Below are 22,123 nucleotides of genomic sequence, written 5' to 3' on the forward strand. Positions count from 1 at the left end.
CCATGAAATTATGCCCCCTCTGTAGTATTAGTAAACAGTCAGATCGGTCAGGCGATAAAACAATCAAGCAAAAAAAATCAGATAAAAGAGACCAATAGAACCCGCATAACTAAGTAAATATCTATCAATACCATTGGTGTTTTTTGTTTGAGATGTATAGACTTAGAGTCAATACTCATTCGAAAATTTAGTATGAAATCTTAACATGTGCTTATTTAATTATTCGATTAGCGACAATGCAAACCTTGAACAAATGGCTTTAAGTTCTGCTTGGCCACTTCTGAGAGTTCCGCCTCTTTGTTCAACAGACCAACACATTCAGAACAACTCTTCCATTGAATTGATCCACTGCCCACAAGTTGTGTGGTGGTGGTGTTCAGTGAAGACATGGTCAGTGTTGGAGTTGTTTCTACCAAGAGAGGAGTTAATCTTTTAGTCTCGCAAAAGAACTTCTCTATCATTTCCATTGCATCCTCGCCAACCAGCGCCCATAATCTGTAAAAGGACGTTTAACCGTGAACAATTAAATTTGTTATAATTAATTTCCATTAACTTCCGTCCAACTAAACAATGAATGTCAATGCTTTACTCCAATCGAAAGCAAACATTAGGATCATATAATGAAAAAAATGGTTGTAATTCTACATCCAGATGAAAACTCAAATCAATTTTTGCAGCAATACCCCCAATGAAAGAGTCGAAAAACGTCAGGCAAATTGCTCTCTGGGGGGGGGGGGGGGTAGTGTTGTGGGAGAGCTGGACGAGAGAGGGGTCCAAAACGCCAGGTTGGAGGAGGGTATCGGGGGGGGGGATGACTGGGGGGGGGGGTGACTGAGGGGTGGGGGTGACTGAGGGGGTCAAACTTTTAAGACTAAGAACCACCCTTCACACTGAAGTTGTCTCCTCAAATCAGTTTTGGTGAATTGCATACGTAGAGACTAGTAGGGCGTAACGAACAGCCTCTGTCAGTCAACTAAGAAAACACAAAAAAGAGAAAAAAAATGAAAAAGCCCTTCGAGTGGTTTAAACAACAAAAAAGCAACGTTAGCTCACATGTATCGCCTTTCGAACAAAATCGTGGAAAACAGAAAAAGCACTAAAACGTAAAATTTCACTGCACTTGAAAAACTTACAGGACTTTAACAATCAAAATTGGTGCAATTTTCACTGGATCTTCATTCGTACCTGGCCACCAAATGACATCAGCTGGTCACAGTTCTGGGTTAGAGAGCGAATTGGGCCACGCAAAAATCAACAAACCAAGTGAAAAAAGTCACTGAAAAATTCAAATCGCTAAAGCGAGCGAAAAAACATTCTAGCATACAACTTATCAAGGGGAAATTTTCATTAAAGACATGCACTAATACAAAACATGCTTTGTTCGAGAGCAATTAACGATAAGTAAATTCCAGGCCATTTTCAATGACACCGTGGACATCTTTGAACATGTCAAATCTACAACAACAGGATTAAGTTTCTTTAAATTTTCAAATAGTATTTCGTGGTATTGCAACAATTCTGTGAGCTATCTTGTCTGCAAACAACTTTTCAAACTCCAAATCTTTCGAACTAAATTATCTTAGATTATTGGTTTGGATTCGGTTCTAACATTTATTTTGGTTAAAGATTATTATTAATTGTTCTTTTAAAATTCGAGATGAATTTTGTTTGCAAAAATTTGCTGCTTGCTTCCAGCAATGTTTAGTATTCATCTCTACGGCTTTTTTGTACTTGAATGTTTCAATCTTTTAAAGATGCAGCCGGCAAATTGCCAAAAAATAGCCGCAGTTGACCCCACTAACGGACATTGGGATTCAATGTAAAAGGTGCAAAACAACACTCTTTCGAACGTCAGTCAATTCAATTTATTCATATTTATGTCAACAACGTGTAAGCATTATCAATGATAGCAACGTGTAAGCAACGATGAAGCCAGCAAGTGGAACTTAGACGGCAAGATTTTTTGTTGTTCATTTAACAGGTTTTTTGTCTGATGTCATTGACGTCAAAATCAGTTCGTATTCAATCGGCAATTATCTAGAAAACCTAAAAATATTAAGCCGAAAACCACCTCAATCGGTACATATCGTGGTTATATTTACTTAAAATTAGGTTAATTGAACTTTTTCGAACTTTCTACGTATATTAGAACGTATTTAAATCTTATTTTAAAGTTTAGAAATATTCGATTCTGATTGGATGAAATTCGTTCATTTACTGCGTAACATCCTCCGGCCCGGAAGAAGATGTTGGGAAAACTGGTACAAGTTTTAATGGCGGGCGGACGAGTGAACCGGTTGACGTACGTAAAACGGCGGAGCGCGCGACGCTATCGGAGCCGTAACGGAGTTCCACAATCCGAGCGGTTGGGTAGTAACCCCTGGGGTTGGTTTTCTCAACTATCCAAACCAAGTCACCGGTCTTAAGGTGTTGCTCGGCAGGCGTCTGCCACTTAGAGCGTCGGTTCAGCGTCGGTACGTACTCTTTGATCCAACGGGACCAGATCGCATTAGCGTACGACTGCGCACGGGCGTAACGTTTACGATGGTCGAACTCATTGTTGCCGACAACAGACGGAATACAGGCAGAGTGTTCTCCTAAAAGAAAGTGGTTGGGCGTTAAAGCGTTCAAATCGCACGGATCGGCGCTTACGGGTGTTAAAGGACGCGAATTGAGAGCATTCTCCACGAGACAAAAGGTGGTATGCAGTACCTCATCCGTGAGGCGACGCGTGCCAAGAATAGTATACAAGACGCGTTGGAAGCTGCGTACCAACCTCTCCCAGATACCCCCTTGATGTGGTGCGCTGGGTGGATTGAACCTCCACTTTATACCTTTGTGAGCGAGCTCAGCTGCAATGTTGACAACGTTCCACTTCTCAATACTTTCTCGGAGTTCTTTCTCCGCTCCAATAAAGTTAGTGCCATTGTCCGACCAAATCATGGCGAGTGTACCCCTACGTGACACAAACCGTTCAACTCCCATAACACAAGAACTGGTGTCCATGGATGTAACTATCTCGACATGGACAGCGCGAGTAGTGAGACAGGTGAAGAGGAAGCCCCACCTTTTCTCAGTAGTACGGCGGACAGTAACATAGAATGGCCCAAAGTAGTCAACGCCAGTGTTCGTGAAGGGAGGAGACTGGTAAGCAAGTCTCTCCTTAGGTAAGTCAGACATGATTGGTTGCATAGTAACAGCTTGGAATTCTCGGCATCTCAGGCAGTGTGCTTTGATGGAACGCAAGGATGATCTTAGTTTCAGTACTGTGTAGTGTTCCTGCACAATTGAACTTAGGTATTCAACGCCCTGATGATAATGCTTTACGTGCGTGTGTTCAAGGAACAGTTTTACAAACGGATGACGTGCATCTAAGATGATTGGGTACTTTACATTAAACCCAACTTCAATTAAGCGCTTGATGCGGCCCGAGGAACGTATTAGCCCATTTGGACTAATAAACGGTGAATGTGGAGCAATTCGGCTACTCCGTTTAACAAATTTATTGCCAAGAAGATCTTTTCTTTCGGCTTCAAAAGACTCTCCTTGCACCAAATACTGTAGATGACGCTCGGCTTCGTCAAGCTCAGTAGGGTTGGTAATGCTACCATCGGGGTTACGGTAGCCGGCATGTTTCGGCAAAAGCCGGAGAACGTATGCGGCAATGCGCAAGTACTTTTGATAAGAACTAAACTTATCAAATGGGAATAACGACGGAACGGGAGTTGTCTGTTTTTTAACAGATGTAGCGAGAGAAACAGTGTCTTCTATAATGACTGTTTGGTTGACGCCAAGTTTGATGTTATTAATGATGTCTTTGTTCGGCTCGAAAGGGAACCTTGATTTAGTTAAGAAATGTGAACCATTGACCCAACTGCTTAGTCGCAAAACCTCAGCGGACATTCCACGCGTGCCAGCGTCAGCTGGATTATCCTTAGTTGCGACGTGGTTCCATTGGTCGACGCTGGTATACTCCAAAATTTCACAAACGCGGTTTGCAACAAAGATTGGTTGCTTTTCATTAGAGTTTATCCACTGAAGAACGGTCGTGCTATCTGTCCACATGAATACTTGGTTAACAGTTACAGTAAGTGCCTGAATAATTTCGTTCTTCAGCCGAGCGGCAAGTAGAGCTGCTTGCAATTCCAGTTTAGGGACAGTCATTACTTTCATTGGCGCCACGCGCGCTTTCCCCAAAACAAACGCAAGCTCTGTTTTTATCTTGCCCGTAGGAGTTGTTACTCGGGCTCGAAGAAATGCGACGGCACTAAAAATATCTTGGGAACTGTCACCGAACATATGCAACTCTGTATTATCAAAGGGTCCACTAAATTAACTTCGAGGAATTTTGATGTTTTCAAGCTTTGGTAAGTCCGCACTCCAGACCAAAAATCTTTGAACCATGTCCTGTGGGAGCTCGTCATCCCATTGTTGTCCTGTGACACGCAAGATGTCTTTTAAGAGCAGTCGCGCACCGACGGTAAACGGTGCGACAAGACCAATGGGGTCAAAGACTTTCGAGACAAGACTTAGGACCAAGCGTTGCGTGAGGGACTTGGTGATAGCGCAGCTTGTACCCCGACTCACAACTAAAGTGTCATTAGTGTGATCCCACTTTAACCCTAGCACATGCGATGAATCCTCCTGACATGAAACAATAACCTTGGGCTCAGTAGATTGAGGGGAACCATCAATTCGGTCAGCCAGATTTGGTACATTGCTTACGAACTTTGTAAGCTTGAACCCACCGAGATGGAGAAGATGTACCAATTCCTTCGATCTATTGATGGCTTTCTCGGGAGACTCCACTGAGTCAAGATAATCGTCCATGTAGAAGCTTTCAAGGACGGCTTTTGCAGCTTCGGGGTAAAACTTGGCATTGTCTCTCGCAGTGCGTTGTAATGCATAGTTGGCGCATGTGGGCGAGTCTTTAGCCCCGAATATATGGCGCGTATATTGATACACTACAACGTTTGTTTTGGGGTCCTCCCGCCACTGAAAGCAAAGTGATGGTTGATCAGATGGTAACACGCCAACCTGTAGAAACATTCCCTCGATGTCGGCGGACACGGCATATGGATGTTGTCGGAAGCGAAGAAGTACGTAAATAAGATTTTGGAGCAGATCAGGGCCAGTGAGCAAAGATTTATTCAGTTAGGCGCCATGAAATTTCGCTGCTCCATTGAGCACCCTACGCATCTTACCCGGTTTGTTCGGGTTTAAAACCGGATGGTGGGGTAGGTACCAGTCTTTATTGGACCGGTTCTCAACCTTGTGAGCGTCCGGAACCTCAATTACATACCCCTTATTTAGGTCTTCCTTAATGGTGCTAGTATACTTCTCTCTAAGGTCTTCATCCTTGGCCAATCGTTTTTCGAGAGATTTTAGTTGCACAAGGGAGAAGTAATTATTTGGGAGCTTGGTGTTATCTGCTGCCCATAGCATTCCGACATCGTATCTTAGGCCATTGTGTATGGTGGTACTCTCAAGAATTTCGTGAGCCCTTGCGTCTGCTGCAGATCGTGGGTCGACCTGCGTATTCGCTCCGAATGATTCAATGTCGTACCATGCCTTTACTTGACTTGCTAACTCCTTGTCATGTTCGATATTCACTTTAAAGCACGTTGAGGTTAAACACGAACTTGATGGTAGCGGACCGCTTAAGACCCAGCCTAAGGGTAAGCGTACGGCAATGGGTGAACGCTTCTCATCGGCAGAGAAGTAATCTAACGGGCGGGATGCATGATAGACATCTTGTCCGAGTATCATCTCAATGTCTTTATAGGAATATGTCACAGGATCAAGGACTGCTAAGTGTGGGTAAGTCTCTTGCAGGGCCTGTACATTAATTATATCAGAGCCGACGTTCAGACCCTCTTCAACGAAAGGATTGATGGTAAATGGTTCGAAATCTTGATGTTCTCTTGGTTTCACAGTAACTTCAACGATCCTAGTGTCAACTACTTCTTCGGTATTAATACCCTTGACAGTTAGCTTTAGTGCTTTACCGTGCAAACCGAGTCTATCTGCGAGACTACCGGCCACCCAAGAGTTACTGCAGGCGGTATCACACAATACTAAAGCCTTGGTATCTAAACCGGACGAATTGACCAACTGCAACTCCGTAACCTGAAGGAGCCCCTTAACATCAGTAACAGATGACATTGTTGTGGTCTTATTAGACGGCTGTTGACTAGTAGTTGCTTTACTTTGACCTGTGTTGCCAGAAGACTGGATATTATTGGGATTTGTTGACTGTTTTGTTGGGAAAACCCTATCTGCTCCATGCAATAGTGAGTTATGCGAACTATTACACCCCTCTGCTCGGCACTTTCTTGGCTGAGGGCACTGGCGGAATGTGTGCTTGTCCCGTAAGCACGAAAAGCAAAGTTTGTTATCCGCCACCAAATTAGCTCTCTGAGTTGGAGTCTTTTCCTTGAAAACTCGACACTCCCATAGCCGGTTGTTACCTTTGCATACAATGTATCGAAAGAAAGTGTTTGTGGAAGCCGATGGCATTTGCTTCTTTGTTTCCCTTTGTTGCGAATTTGATGCAAACACTTTTGAAGCTGTTTTGGTCTTGGTTACTGAAGTGCTGTTATCTTCAGGCCTTGCCTTGGTTGCGCTTTGTTTCATAAGATCGTGGGCCTCAGCCTTTTCTTTAAGCCAGTCGTTAAAGTCAAGGAGGGTAGGCTTAACCCAGTGCTTCTTAACCGTAAAGAGCGACCATGACTCTTTCATGTTTGGTGGTAACTTTTGTACTGCTTGGTTAAGTAGGGAAGCGCTCTTCAAGTCAGCATCATATGATAGTGACTTGAAAACCCCAACGAGGCTGGATATTGCTGCAGAATAGTTTATGATGTTATCACTATTGTGCATTTTAAGAGGCGGAAAGTTGCTTAGTTTATCCAAGTGTGCACTTACGACTGCCTATGGCTGGCCAAATTTACGTTCTAAAGTCCTTAGTGCATCCTTGTACATTAAACCACAATAAGCAAACTCGGCGATTGCAATCTTTGCTTTACCGGTGACGAGTGTTTTAAGGTACGTCAATTTAACGTCATCAGTGAGCGACTGCGAGTCAATCGCGCTTTTGAATTGACCATACCACTCATGCCACTTTAATGGGTCGCCATTAAACTCTGCAAGTTTCCACTCGGGTAAAGGGTCGTTTTTCTTACTTGTTATCGCATCAGCCAGTTCCCTAATCAATGACGCATTGTCTGGTATCGGAGGGGCAGTTGCAGACACCTGCGGACCGCTCCAACTCAACGCAGTGGGCCCAACATAGGGGTATGTTGGCTGAAAAACCGGAGTGGCTAGACCAGGTACAACATTACTAGTAATCCCGATCGGGTTTTCCTGCTGTGCACCTGATGGTGATTGCATATCAATCAAAGGGGGCGAATTCTGATAAATTCGTAGCGGAACATTAGTGCTTGATGGTGCGATATGCGTGTGTACATTTGGAGGCAGACTATTCACGGTGGTTGTGTCTTGGTTGACTATTGACGGTCTGTGCTGTGGAAACCGCCAATGACTCATATTTGGCACAAAGTTCTGGCCAAGAGGGATATTGGGCATATTTAGGAAAGGAGGAGCAACAGAACGTATGACTTTGTTTACTCGGTTATTATTATTTTGAAAAGTGTTGTAGACGGGAGGTTGATTGATCATTGGGGCGTGTAGAATGGGAGCAGTGACGTTAGGTGCAAATACTGGGTCCGGAATAGGAAGGTCAATGGGATGAGCGGGTTCGGAGTTGTGCTGTTGAGTGTTTGGACTTGGTGGGGCGCTTGGGTGCAAGGGAACGTTTATTGCGGGGGCTGGATGATTTGTTGTCGGAAAAGTAGGAATAGTGGCGTTTGGTGCTTGGGGGACAAAATTAATTTGTTGTCGGGAGCATATTCGCTGGGCCGAATTATTCTTGGGTAGACTTGATGTTTCAGGTCCCCTGGATTGTGAAATTTGAAGTTGTGCGTTTGGAAATAACTCGGATGAATTATTTTGATTTAATTGCGGTGCAAACGGCTGTGGTGGAACGGGCTGTTGAATAGGGGGTGAAGAAGCCCCTGGGGCGTGTACAGAAGGCGGCTGACTATCCGTGGTTCCTTGGTTAGTTATGCTTGGAAGCGCCATGCCTTGCTGGCCGGTTTGATCTATTTGCGCTCTTAAATGCGCCTGGTACAACGCCTGTGTGTTAGCAGCAGCCAAAAAATTTTCAGGTGGAGTATAAAAGGGGTCGAGTTGCTGCAAGGTCTCATTGCTTAAAATGTAATTGCCTCGACAATTTTTTGGAATGGAATGCCTTGAAATTTCAGTGCTCTGATCTTCCACTGTTTTGCCGTTGTTGTGGCTAGGACATTCTGGAGGGTCAATCATAACCTGTGGTTCGCTAGTTTTCTCCTCATTGTGAAAACTTAAAGCAAGTGAGGTATTGATCCAGTCTTGGACAGCCTTTTCACTTCTCATTGAGCTCCTAGCACTTGCAGTTGTTTCAGATTGACTACCATTAGAAACGGCGTCCAGCAATTCAAATTCTTGCAGAGTTGCATCTGTCATCCGTTTCCTGTTGTTTTCCTCCAGTTCATCCAATTCCATTTGTTTTTTCTGTTTAGCAAGGCGAATGGCTGCCTCATTCTGTTTTTCAATTTCTTCGCGCTTCATTTTAGCAATTACGTAATCATGTTTACGCTGACTAGATGTTTTTGACGAGGTCATCAATGAGGGAAGTCTAGAACGAATGGAAGCCCTCGGTTCCTGAAACTCACTCACTTTATCATCAGCAGAGTTGATGTAGTTTTGTGCTGAAGTGAGGATCTTGTCGTTCTTGGTTGTCATTGCCTCTAAGTAAGACTCTAGTGAAGGAACAAGTGCACTTGGATCCTCCGTTTCTCCAGCAAATGCAATCAGGTCATCATTTTTGTCTACAACGGTCATAAATGCTTCGTTGCACTTTGTTACTAGGCGTTCAACTTTCACTCGCCTACTTTGACTATTTATACAATGAAGGATATATTCATGTATAGCATGCAATTCAGCCTCACGCTTTGACCTGGCAGCGTACAACTTTTTGACTTTTTGATCAAGACTATTAGACATCATGATGTTATTATTTCCAAAGACCAGCAATCCTACCACTGCACACGGTTATATTTTATATGCACACTCCAAACAAATCAAATCCACGCAAAACAAAACCCAACGCAAAAGACACCAAACACAGCACACTGTAGACAGTCTGTAAAACAAACGAGCAGAAAAGGTCGTCGAGCACACAGTGCCCGACAAAAACAGAAGGGCAGCGCTCAACGTTATGCGCTCAACGCGGAGGGAGACTAAAGACACACGGGGAGTCGAGCGAGCAACGCGCGACGAAACGGAGACGTTACGGACGGGAAGTCGAGCGAGCAACGCGCGACGTAACGGAAACGGGACATACGAAAAGTCGAGCGAGCAGTGCGCAACGGAACAGAAATGGGACGTGCGGGAAGGCGAACGAAAATTGCGCAACGCCACGAAACGGGACGGTGGGAAAAAACAGACGGGAAATGAGGTTGGAAAGAACTATGTTAGCAGACCACAGCAAAAACTCAACCAAACAACCTAGCCGTAACTCCAGAACAAACTTAAGTCACACCCTAGGAAGAAGGAGAGAAGCTACTGCAAGACAATCTAACATAGTTCATAATGGGTCTATAACGACAAATTTAAAGACAAACTAATTTACGGCAATGCAGTAGTACACTAAAAGGATGTAAAGGTCAAGAAATTTACTAGCCGTAACTCCAGAATAAACTTAAGTCACATCTTATCAAAACCCAAACCAAAACAAACAATCAGCATACTAACGGTATTAAACAAACTACAGCAAAATTGAATGAACTACAATAGTGTATTTGTAGACTAAGACAGTTGGAAAAGTCAAGAAACAATCCAGCCGTAACTCGAGAATAAACTTAAGTCACACCCTAGAAGGTAACAAGACCAAACCAAATAGCAATCATACAGGTACACACAAACATAGAGCAGGAAAATCGAAATACTACAATAGGAGGGCTAGTAAATTAGTAAAGTTGAAAAGTCAAAGAACAATCCAGCCGTAACTCGAGAATAAACTTAAGTCACACCCTAGAAAGCTATAAGAACTAAACAAACCAGCATACTAGCATACTCAACATACTACAGCAAAAACAACAACATACTTCATCACATATGACATACTACACTGAAATCTGGAAAAGAAGCGGAAGAAAACGAAAAGCGAAGTTTTGGGAGAGCGACGTTATTGAGAAAAAAATCGTAACACGGAAAACTAAAAAGCGAAAGGACGAAAAGGACGCGGGCAAAACGGTTCATAAACGATCGACGAGAAAAATTATGGGAATTCGATATATTTTTTTTTGTTGGCCGGAGGTTGTGAAAATTTTCACAACTTTTTTGTGTTTACGAACCATCTTGCTGGAAAATTGATTTTTTTTTGACAAATTTGTCAAAATTTTATGCTTTTGTTCAATTTTTTCTATTTTTGGTCAATATTTCTGCAATTTTTTGAATACGGAATGGTAATCCAGTAAATTGGACGGTTTTATGCCTGAACGTACGGTTTTTCAATATTCTATATTGATATTCTATGTTTTTTGATTTGCATCAAAATTGACCAAAAATTTTCAAAATTGGACAAATTAGCATAATTTTCTTTCAATTTTCTCTTTATCAGGGGTTATTTTTGATATACGAACCGACTATATCAATTTTCTCGAATTTTTGGTAAATCTACCAGAAATTTTCAAAATCGATGTTTTTTCGTGTCAAAAATTGTGTTTGTGGGGCGTTAATGGTCGCCAATTACCATCACTTTTAATCAAACATTTGTTTGGATTGAATAAAGGGGTTGGATTTCTTGCCATCTAAAGGTGTTAATTTTACATTAAACTAGGAAACTTACTACGAGAAATGGAAAACCCCATCGGATAGAAGTTTTAAACAGTATTGATCTTACAGATTCAATTGATATTTGTCGCCTTTTGTTTGAGATCTACTAAGACACAGAACCACTGCACTGTCTCTTAGCCGCACCGCACTGTCTCTTGTGTCCACATCCTTCAATGCAATTCTTTGCTTTTGCAGCTTGTTCGTTTGCTATCCGATATGCAATTGTTTGCTGTCCGATACGTGTTTAATTTCTCCGAAAAAGCCCTCCTGACGACCCACTAGCACCCACCTGAAGCTGGGTTTCCACTCCTGCAGCTCGGTTTCCACTGCTGTCATTGATCGGGGTGTAACCGGACCTGACGCTGGTGCCAATGGAGGTAATACGGGGGCAGGAGGCAGTAGAAAAGGAGTAATGGTTCAGTCGGAAAGGGAAGTTCATCACAACAACTAGTCTAAAACGGTTCACAAACCGGAGCGGCACCATGTAAAAGGTGCAACACAACACTCTTTCGAACGTCAGTCAATTCAATTTATTCATATTTATGTCAACAACGTGTAAGCATTATCAATGATAGCAACGTGTAAGCAACGATGAAGCCAGCAAGTGGAACTTAGACGGCAAGATTTTTTGTTGTTCATTTAACAGGTTTTTTGTCTGATGTCATTGACGTCAAAATCAGTTCGTATTCAATCGGCAATTATCTAGAAAACCTAAAAATATTAAGCCGAAAACCACCTCAATCGGTACATATCGTGGTTATATTTACTTAAAATTAGGTTAATTGAACGTTTTCGAACTTTCTACGTATATTAGAACGTATTTAAATCTTATTTTAAAGTTTAGAAATACTCGATTCTGATTGGATGAAATTCGTTCATTTACTGCGTAACATTCAAACAGTCACAAAAAACATAACTGACTAAGGCCGCAAGATTTGTGTTTGAACGACTAGTGGGAGCTCGAATCTATTGCAACCTGCTTCAGTCGGGAGGGGAGGGTAAATAAACTCACTAAGGTGACTTCAAATTGTCATTAGAGGTGATTATATACAAATATAACTACCGAAAAATAGCACTTTTGGCGCACTTTTCATTTGACTTGTATTTTTTTGCAGTGAACGGGCACCACTTGAGTTCAGCTGCTGACAGTTGTGAATAAGAGAGAAATTTACATCACGCAAAACGGAAAAGTCATGGACCTAAAAATCACTCGAAATGCTCAATCAAAACTTTTGCATAAAAGACGACCACGTTTACAATATTTGCTCCGAAATTCATTCGAGAGCACTTAGTAAGGTGAACTTTTGTACAAAACCTATATATCAAAAATCAACCTTTCAGAGTATAAGTGAAATGGACTGAATCTTTTAATAATTCAGTGGAAAACCCGTTGCAACCCCGGTGAATTGTACACTTAAAAACTTACTTAAGCTCCAATAAAGCTTATAAAAAAGCGGTGCTCATGACTAAATATTTCGTTTTCTATGTGGTACAAAATGCGGTTCAAAACGTTCTTTATTGCTATTCTTTCCACTGTCATTTCAACAAATATGAAGAGCGAAAAAAGGTACATTCAAGAGGTTTGACCAATACAATTTCATCAAACCTTTTATTCCAACATTTATTCATCCAATCATGAAGGAATGAAAATCCTCAGAGCTGCACAGAGATCAATTGAAAATAATTTTTCGGCAGACATCTATTGACCACATTACCTATCATCGGGGTTGTTTCTGTGGTGAGTACAAATGAGGTCTTCCGTTAGACTCAGCACAATGCCCTGATTGTCTTGCTCCTCATTGGGTGGAGATCCAACAATCTCATCAGATCCATCATTGTCAGTACCAACGACTCCAGTTCCAGCTGAATTTATTTCTTCATTACTGTTCAGTACTACCTCATTCAACACAGGTGAGGTTTCCAAGATCTGTGAAAAAACGTTAAATTTTACTTGTTCAAGCCTCGAAAAAATATGCTAACCTGGCCTATTTGTTATGAAAAGTCTTCAGGCAAAAATTCATCGGAGAAAAATAGTTGTATCCTGTAGTGACAAAAATTTTTACAAAGGGGTGATAGTGTTCTCTAACAATTAGAGAAAATCACCCAAAAAAAAGAAATTCATAATAAGTTCCAATATTTCATGGCTGGTACGTCAATTATATCAAAAATCAATACGCGAAAAATGGTATGAATCTTTTGCTAACTCAGTTGCAAAACCATTGCAGCTTTCATTAAAATCTACTTTCATCTGATTTGTAAAACCGTACCGTTTCAATCGTTACAATGTCACCTTCAAACTTAACTTTCGAGACTTGACATTAGATGAATTAACTAACCGTTGAATCTATAATGCTGAATCACATGTTAATTCAATACTGCCCTGTAAAAGTTTTAATGAGCCAAAATCATCCATTTTTGCCATCAATCAATAATTATTGCTACCCCACTTTAGTGGGAAGGAACTATGTTTTTTTGTTCATTCAGTTTTTGCCGATCGATATATTCATCGTAGAGTTGTGAGTGGCATCTTTAAAAGGCCCGTCCAGCGCATTCCATTTTCTAGGGGGATTTATCGAGGTTTAAATTTTTGTGAATAGTAGACAGATTCCCGTTCTCTTTATTCCCATTTTCCGTAATTTTAGCCCAAATTTTCTTAATTTTTTTTAATAAAAAGTGATAACAAGTGTTAGTGGTTTTACCTATTAAGATAGAAAAGGGCCGCTGAATGGTTTGATCCGAGTTTCTGTTGCTAAATTTTTACTACACATTTTGAATTTCAGACTTTCATCAAAAAGGGTGCCAAAAATTAATTTTTAGCCCATAAGTTTGCCTGAAGTACGGACCTGACAATTGCTATCACAATCTTTTCTTTTAGAACTCCGAAAGAAAGCTCTTTTTGTTTCCACTTCCTATAAGAGTCTTCTTCAACTAAAATATTGCCCGTTTTTCGCTTATTTAACCCGATTTGTATTTAAAATGTTTGTTTCTGATATTCTGAGATTTTTCAATTAATAAACTATATATTTGGCAAATAAACGGAGCCATTGGGTGTTTAGTTGGACGAGCAACTACATCAGGGTGAGTTTTGCTTGCTTCGTGGGCTCTTATTACAAAAATTGTTCCCATTGTATTGTGGCACGTTTTTTTCAAAACAATTTTTTTAAGTAAGTGACAAAAATGGAAGTTCAACTTACATGAACGGGAGCTTCAGTGAACAAAACACGTTAGGTTTCGAGAATGAGCTCATGGTTTTAAAGGCTTTAAATGATTTTTTTTTAAAAAAATTCAAATAGAATTGTCTTTTGCCTGAACTTCTGGTTCTTTTTGCAGTCTCATAGCTTAGTCTGAACAATTTTAAAAATGCAATAGACGTTTTAATTCGGTACAAGTGAAACTATACCGCCTTTTCAGTGGATATAAAATGGCACGTACACTTTGCATATTTTTGTTTTAAGAAAATATCAGCGAAATTTTGAACTAAGCATATTTTATATCATACTTCTGTCGACTGGTGTCTTAGTCTCAGTAAAAACAGCTCAATTTTTCTTCCATTCAGAAAGAAAATATTTTCTATAATTGCTTCTTGGCTTTGGTACTACGAGTTTAAAAGTCATTTTTGCCAATTTTTGAAGTTCATTTTTATTTGCTTGACAAATTATCACATTAACGACAACTGACGTCTAAAGATTTTGCAATGAAACACAATTAAAGTTTTTGACGATTATCTTATGGGTTTGACTGCTGCAAAATTGTTCTCTCGTTCAAAATTTTTAAAAAGTTATTTAAAAAAAACTCAATTTATAAAAAAGTTGACCATTTTTGCCAAAGTTTGAGGTTCAATATTGTTAGCTTGACAAAATATCACATTAACGACAGGTCCAAAAGAAGTCTAAAGATTGCACAATGAAACATATTTTTATGTTTTTGACAAATATCTTACGGCTTTGACTGTTGCGAAATGGTTCTCTCGCAAAATTGATTAAAAAATTCAATTTTACCTGTATTTGTTCTTTGCAGCCGCTTAAACAACCCTAGATTACGAAAGATCTCTATGACTTCATTCGTATGTATGAATAATCAAATTCAGTAAATTGATATTATAGCTAATGGTTTTAGTAACTCTCATATGAAATTTTTTCAAAACACTGCATTTTGAATCTTTCCATCTATTTGTTTTTGATTTTGACATTATCGATAAGTATTGCCACCTTTTGCTGCACCAAATATTTGTTTTCTGTTTGTTATATCTTTTGACTGATGTCTTTATGGTTTAGTCGATTTGCTTTAATAAGAACTTTCATCTGTACTGGTCATATAATTAAATATAAAATTACAAAGAAGACCCATTGATAATCAATTGAGACCCTAGTGAGGAAATAAAAATTTTTCAGTTGATCATAATTTTTGATGGTTATTAAATTCTCAGAGTTTTAATGGCATCAATAATGTTCCGTCAAGTAGTTTGTTAATTGATTTTTCTGTACCGGTTAATGTTTCAGGTTCTTTTGTCTTTTCCACATAGATCCTTTACAAAGAGGACCCATTGATGATCAGATGACACGCAAGTGAATATTTACAAAATTTCAGTTGACCATAGTTTTTCATGGTTTTTAAAATCTCATAGTTTTATTGGCTTCAATAATTTTGTTTCGTCAAATAATTTGTTAAATATTCAGATCCGTCCGTAATTATTGTTTCTTTTGCAGTCGTCGGACTTAGTATCACTAAAGCTGAGCCCAATTACATCCCGGAGTTGCAAGATATCCTATTTTGGTTTTTAGTTGAAGGCTTATGGTTTTGATGACTGCTGAAGTTACTTATTTCGAAAAACAATAAAATTTTTTTTAGCTCTAACAGTTTTTACCTTCTTTCTGTCAATAGGTAGCTTAGTCTCTGTAAAGACAGACCGTATCATCTTTCTAGTGAGGCAAAATCCAAGCTTTATAACTGTTTTGTTTTCAACTGATGCTTTCTGGTTTTTGATACTGATACTACGCATTTTCAATTTAACTAATGCTATTTTGGATATCTGCTTCGATGTTAATCTCTGTTTTATTGCCATAAAAAGAATCTAAGGAGGAGGTCCCCCTGGCCTTGAAAAATTGCACAAAAGAACGTAATTAATGTTCATATTGAAAATACAATCGAATAAAGGGCTGTGACACCGTTTTCTTGCTAAATTAAATTTTTTGAAGACAGTTTGCCTGTTTTTGTCGATATTTTTGTAGTTACAAAACATAATCTGGATAATAATCGGTCATAATTGCTTCCATAAGAATTTTAGATTGCTAGTTTTCATTTGCTTCCCCAATTATACATCAGAAGCTTGAAATGAACCCTTTTACTGATTTTCAGTTGATACCTAATGGTTTTAATCATTTAGAAAATAATGGTTTTAAAAAGTGGAAACTTATTTTTGAAAATTTCCCATTCTGAAATCTTTTTTCTAATTGTTATGGAGTTTCATTGCGGACAGGTTTCATATATTCTTTTCGCAAGGTACATGTCATCTTGTTTAGTTTAGGTGTTATCAGATGCCATTTGGATTTTGTTACTGTTTTCTTCTAAACATAGACATCGAATTTTGAGTGTAATTAATGTTTGTTTTATTTGACTTTTAAGTTTGTATTGTCGTAGTCTCATTATTGTCAGGTTTCATCAACCCTGTAATGCGGCATTTCTTTATTCATTTAGAGGTTTTTTGAACAATATGTGAAATGATTAGGTAGACCATTAAGTCAAAAACGCGGATGAGCGGGGTCGGAACATTATATGCAAACGCACGTTACCAAGACTTCTTGTTTTGTTTTAGCTGCGTTTTCCCGAACTCAAAAAGGCAAATAAAGCAGTACATTCTCTCAGCATATTTTATAACCTGTGAGTATTTGGCTGCTTTTCTGATATTTTTCCACTCCTTCAACAACTTCCGATTTACAATGTAGCAAGCTGCACTCTGTATTGAACACGTCGAAGAACTCTTCTTCGTATCAAAGTCAGAAACTGAATCATAACTTTCTGAACCAGTCTCCGATCCTTCCACAAAATTATGACTCTCCGGTTGACTTTCAGTTTCATTTGTCAAATCAAAAACCCCGTTGGTGTGAAGTTTCAAAGACGCTTCCTTCAAACCAGCCCTCTGAATCGACTTCAACAATTCCACATTTTGGGTGATGGTGCCACTCGTAAGATATTTGGAAATAATCTTCCATTCGTTTTTTAGTCGTTCATCCATTACATACTTCTCCACTGATTCCGTAACACAAGTATTACAGATATCATCTTTTGAGGGCAGTTTGAAGCCAGCGTTGCTCAAAATCTCAGCAGCTGAAAAGGTCAGAACCAATTGATCAGTAATTTTTCTTACATATATTGCACTACAAACGTTGCAAAGCTCACTGCTGGTTGGATACTCATAATGTGATTGAGGATATGAGCTCAAAAACTCAAGAATAGCCAGCCAAATAGGTTTTAGCACCTTTTATGATCTCAAAAAAACTCATCCGCTATTAATCCAAGATATTGTACAATACTTTTTAGAAGTTCTGTGGGCCAAGCATCGTTCAAAGCAGTACAGCTCAATAATTCCAATAAAATATTTAAACGTTTAGTCCATCAACTAAAGTAAAATCTTCGAAGAAATAAATAAATCTTCGAAGCCAGTGAAACCTTAAAAACCAAAAATGCAATTGAATTTTGCCAGAAAACGGTGTCGAAGCCGTGAAAACCATGAAATATTCTATAAAAACATTATACTTAACAATCGGGAATTGATTTGAAATTATCTTGGTCACCAGGTAACAAGAACAAAAATGGCGGAAATAATAAAAAAAGACAGCACCCCAAAACAATCCAAATCATAATAGCCCAGCTACTACTGCTTGTCATTTGAAAACCGTAATCGTTCCAAATGTTAGTTAGAGGTTCTAGACCGAAAAGGTCATATCAAAAATAAATTCTGAATATCATATAAATATTTAAATAAATTTTAAAAAAATCGGCAAACTTTGAATTCTAGAACACTCAGAGGTAACGGAAGTAAAATAGCCCATTTCAAAGTTCGAGAAGTTTGTGTCAACAGTTTCTAGATCTGAACATCTCACATTTTTCAGGAAAACTGACAAGAATATGAGCAAAAATACAAAATGTGAACCAAGACACCTCGTTAACTCCGTAGAGAAAAAATTGCGCTGGACGGGCTGTATAATGATACCACTCAACTCTCTTCGATGAATACATCGATCGGCCGAAATTGACTGAAAAAAGTCAGTTAAGCATATAGATCTTCCCCACTAAGGTGGGTCGGAACATTTTCGCATCACTAAATAGTCAAAACAATTACTATGTACATTAAAATTAAAGCCAGAAGCACTGAACGTCTTTTAACAGAAGAACTATCCTATGCTTATTAATCGTGAATGAAGGTGGCACAAAATCTTTGATAGAATCAGCCAACTAACTATGACGGGATAATAAACAAAAATTGGAAGGGAAATTTCTAAAAAAGGCATCATGGATATACAAACAAAAGTTATCCGAAACTTTTTGTTAATCTATTTCAACCTGCTTCACTCGGGGGGGGGGGGGGGGGGGGGTTGAATAACTTATTTCACTACGGGAGGCTTCAAATGGCGTCATTAGAGGTTATAGAATACCGCTATAACCACTAATAAAACTTAAAGTGAAAAACACCAATTTCGATGAATTATTAATTTGACTTTTTAGTCTTTTTAGAACTGCTGCCACTTGAGTTCAGCTGCTGACTTGTGAATGAAAGACAATCAGATATGCAAAATGAAAACTCAAGGGTTAAAAGTCACTGGACAAGTCATGACGACGGAAAGTCAAACAATCAGACGAAAAAAAATGATCAGACGAAAAGTTGGTAGCACGAATAATTGCATTAAAAAACGAGCAGGACTAATATAATTCGTTCGATAGCAATAAAATAGCAGATGAATGTATATCAGACAGAATAGTAGAAAAGCAAACATACGACTGAAATAAAAGCTGTTCTCGGCAGATCGGAATCAACAAATTGTTCTTCTGTGGATCACGTGAGCAACAAAGCTTCGCAAACCTGTGGCTTTCAAGGTTTTCATCTTTTGGAGATCAAGACAACTTATTTCTAAAATATCTCAAATCAGGGAAAAGGGCACATCTAGCTACGGATCGCCATATGAGTCTCGATTAAGGTGCAGCTCCAATCATCTACGATCTCCAGTTGACACCTTAATAGTAAATTAAGTAACAAACCTGCAGCTGATATGCGTTTCAGTCCCGTCTGCGAATGGAGTTTCTTCACAGATAATTTTCTGTGTTCGCACAACATCATTGCATCCAACGAGTTGGGGTCAAACTCGCTCAAAGCAGCACTCGGACTCTGCAGGAATTTCCGAATCAAACTGGCTAAAATCAGAAAAAAGACAAAAACTAAAAAACAAAAGGAAGTAAATGTAAGAATTAAACTTTTTCCGATTAATAAAGCTTTTAACTCCAGGGGGATCTAAAGTCTCTATAGGAACAACACTAAATCAGATTGACAAAGTATGTTCAGACTAGTACTCTACCCATTCTTAGCTCGTTTTCATATGAAACATTCTTCTGCTATTGGAAGAATAACAACTGTTTAAATTAATAAATCGGAGTAAAAACTCAAGTTCAAAAGTTGCAAACATAGTCGGAAAACTGCCGAAAAAAAAGCCGCCGCTGAACCCCTTGACGCATATCATGATTGAAAGTAGAGATTGAGAAAATTTCGTTCCAAGTGTCAGAAAGTGTTCTAAGTGTTTTTCAGTCATATTCTAAATTTACTTAATTCAGCTTCAAAGTTAAGGCTATCTTCTATATATTAATTCTAACTCGAATGCTACGTCACCATGATTAAGCTCCTAATCTTCACAGGTTTTAGCGTCCCTTAAACATGCAGCCCAGCGTTTTGCATGCATTTTGAGCGCTGCGAGGTGGATTCGAACCGGGGTCTGTTGAGTTCGATCAGGGTATAAAAACGTTCGGAAACCACTAGGCTAAATCCCTTGCTGTTCAGCATCTATTAATTCAACGTCGACAGAGAACCACTGAACACCATGCTCGAAATCGTTTTGCATGCATACCTGCTATTGCCAGAATAGTCTTTGACCGAAAGGCTACCTATGCCGTAAAGGTCAGAGACTGATTAGCCGTGGATGCAAAAATAGGTCATTGACCGAAAAGCTGCCAATGTCCGAAAAGCTGCCTGTGCCAAAAAGGTCAACGACCGAAAAGCTGCGGATGCAAAAATAGGTCAGTGACTTAAAAGCTACCAATGCCGTAAAGGTCAATGATTGATTAGCCGTGGATGCAAAAATAGGTCATTGACCAAAAAGCTGTCCAAGTCCGGAAACCTGTCTGTTCAAAAATAGGTCAATGACTGAAAACCTGCTTATAAAAATTTACTCCATCGCCGAAAAATTTGTCACACGAAAACGGTCCTTGAAAGAAATGAAGTCCGAAATGAAATCGAAGATGAAAAATTTTCCATTGAAATGATGAAAAATGAAAAAGAAATTTGAATTACGTAGATAGAATTGCAACACGGTCAAGATTTTGTGTAGCGTTTTTAAATTCTCAACAAAGATTGCGATTTCTTTTCTCTTTCTTTTGTCTTGTTCTGTATCTTTTCTCTTTCGTTTTTCTTTTTTTTTCTGTATTTCTTTTCTCTTTCGCCCTTTTTTCTCAACCTCTCTTTCGTTTTCTTTTCTTTCTTTTCTGTGCTCCTTTTCTGTCTTTTCTCTCTTTTGTCTTTTTCTTTTCTATCTTTCTTTTCTCTGTTTCTCTCTTTGTTTTCTGTTCTTTTTATCTGTCCTTCTTATTCTCATTGTTTTTCTCTTTGTTCCTCTTCCGCTTGTCTTTAGTTTCTCGTATCTTTTTTCCCTTCTGCTCTTCTCTTTTGCTTTTCAGTCGTTCGTTTCTCTGTTGCTTTTTTTCTGTCTTTTCTCCGTTGCTTTTCTCTTTTTTTGTTTTTCCTTTCTGTCTTTTTCTCTTGTTTTTTTTTCTTTTTTCTATTCTATTTTTTTGTTGTTTTCGTCAGTCTGTCTATTCTCTTCTTTTTTTCTCTTTCGATTATTTCTGGCTTTTCATTCTCTTTTCTGTGTTTCCTGTCTGTCTTTTGTGTCTTTCTTTTCGCTTTCTTTTGTTTTTTCTCTTCCGTCTTTCTTCTTTTCTGGCTTTCTTTTCTGTCTTTCGTTTCTGACTCTTTTCTCCCTTCTGTTTCTTTTTCTCTTTCTATTCGCTTTTTTTCTGTTTTCTTCTGTCTGTCCTCCTCTTCCTTTTGTATCTTCCATTTATCTCTTTCTTTTGTTTTTCTCTCTTCTGTTTTTCCTGTCTGTCTTCTCTGTTTTTTCATTTGTCTTTTTTCTTTTTCGTTTCTCTGTCTTTTCTCTCTTTTTCAGTCTTCTTTCTCTTTCTTTTGTCTGTTTCTTTTCTGTTTTTCTTTTTGTCACTTTTTTCTCTTTGTTCCTCTTCCACTTCTCTTTAGTTGCTCGCTTCTTTTTTCCTTTCTGTTTTTCTTTTTTGCTTTTATCTTTCTTTTCTTTTGTCTTTTTTCTGTTGCTCTTTCGTCTTTCTTTTTCTTTCTGTGCTTCTTCTTTCGCTCTTCCTTTTCTCCCCCTCTCATTGGCTTTTCTTTCTTTCCTGTATTCCTTTTCTGTCTTTTCTCTTTTGTCTTTTTTCTATCTTTCTTTTCTCTCTTTCTGATTCTTTTTTCTCTTTGTTCCTCTTCCGCTTCTCTTTAGTTTTTCGTATCTTTTTTCCTTTGTTTTTCATCTCTGTTGCTTTCCTCCTTTTTTCTTTCTTTCATTTCTCTTTCTTTTCTCTCCTACTTTTCTTTCTTTGTCTTTTTCTCCCTTCTGTTTCTTTCTTATCTTCTTATTTGTTTTTTGTTTTCGTCTGTCTGTCTACTCTCTTCTTTGATTATTTCTTGTTTTTCTCTTGATTTTCTTTCTCTCTTCTGTTTTTCCTGTCTGTCTTTTTTCTTTCTTTTCCCTTCCTTTTTTTGTTCTCTTCCGTCTTTCTTTTCTCGCTTTCTTTTCTGACTTTCATTTCTGTCTTTCTTTTCTCCCTTCTGTTTCTTTCTTTTATCTTTCTTTGCGCTTTTATTCTTTTTCTTCTGTCTGTCTGTTCTCTTGTTTTTTTTCTCTTTCGTTCATCTCTT

General features: G+C 38.8%; 1 protein-coding gene across 3 annotated transcripts in view; it reads right to left on the minus strand.

Moving 5' to 3' along the window:
- Positions 1-22,123, minus strand: part of LOC142341789 (uncharacterized) — a 110,687-nt gene that overhangs the window by 24,923 nt on the left and 63,641 nt on the right. For all 3 annotated transcript variants that reach the window (XM_075393022.1, XM_075393023.1, XM_075393021.1), the window contains exons 8-11: positions 19,189-19,341; positions 16,811-17,259; positions 12,651-12,862; positions 245-495 (exon numbers count right to left, since the gene is read on the minus strand). In XM_075393022.1, the coding sequence (XP_075249137.1) occupies positions 245-495; positions 12,651-12,862; positions 16,811-17,259; positions 19,189-19,341 (1,065 nt within the window). The remainder of the gene's footprint in view (positions 1-244; positions 496-12,650; positions 12,863-16,810; positions 17,260-19,188; positions 19,342-22,123) is intronic.

The sequence above is a fragment of the Convolutriloba macropyga genome, chromosome 6, assembly GCF_964194025.1.
Source record: "Convolutriloba macropyga chromosome 6, txConMacr16.3, whole genome shotgun sequence".
Lineage (NCBI taxonomy): Eukaryota > Metazoa > Xenacoelomorpha > Acoela > Convolutidae > Convolutriloba > Convolutriloba macropyga.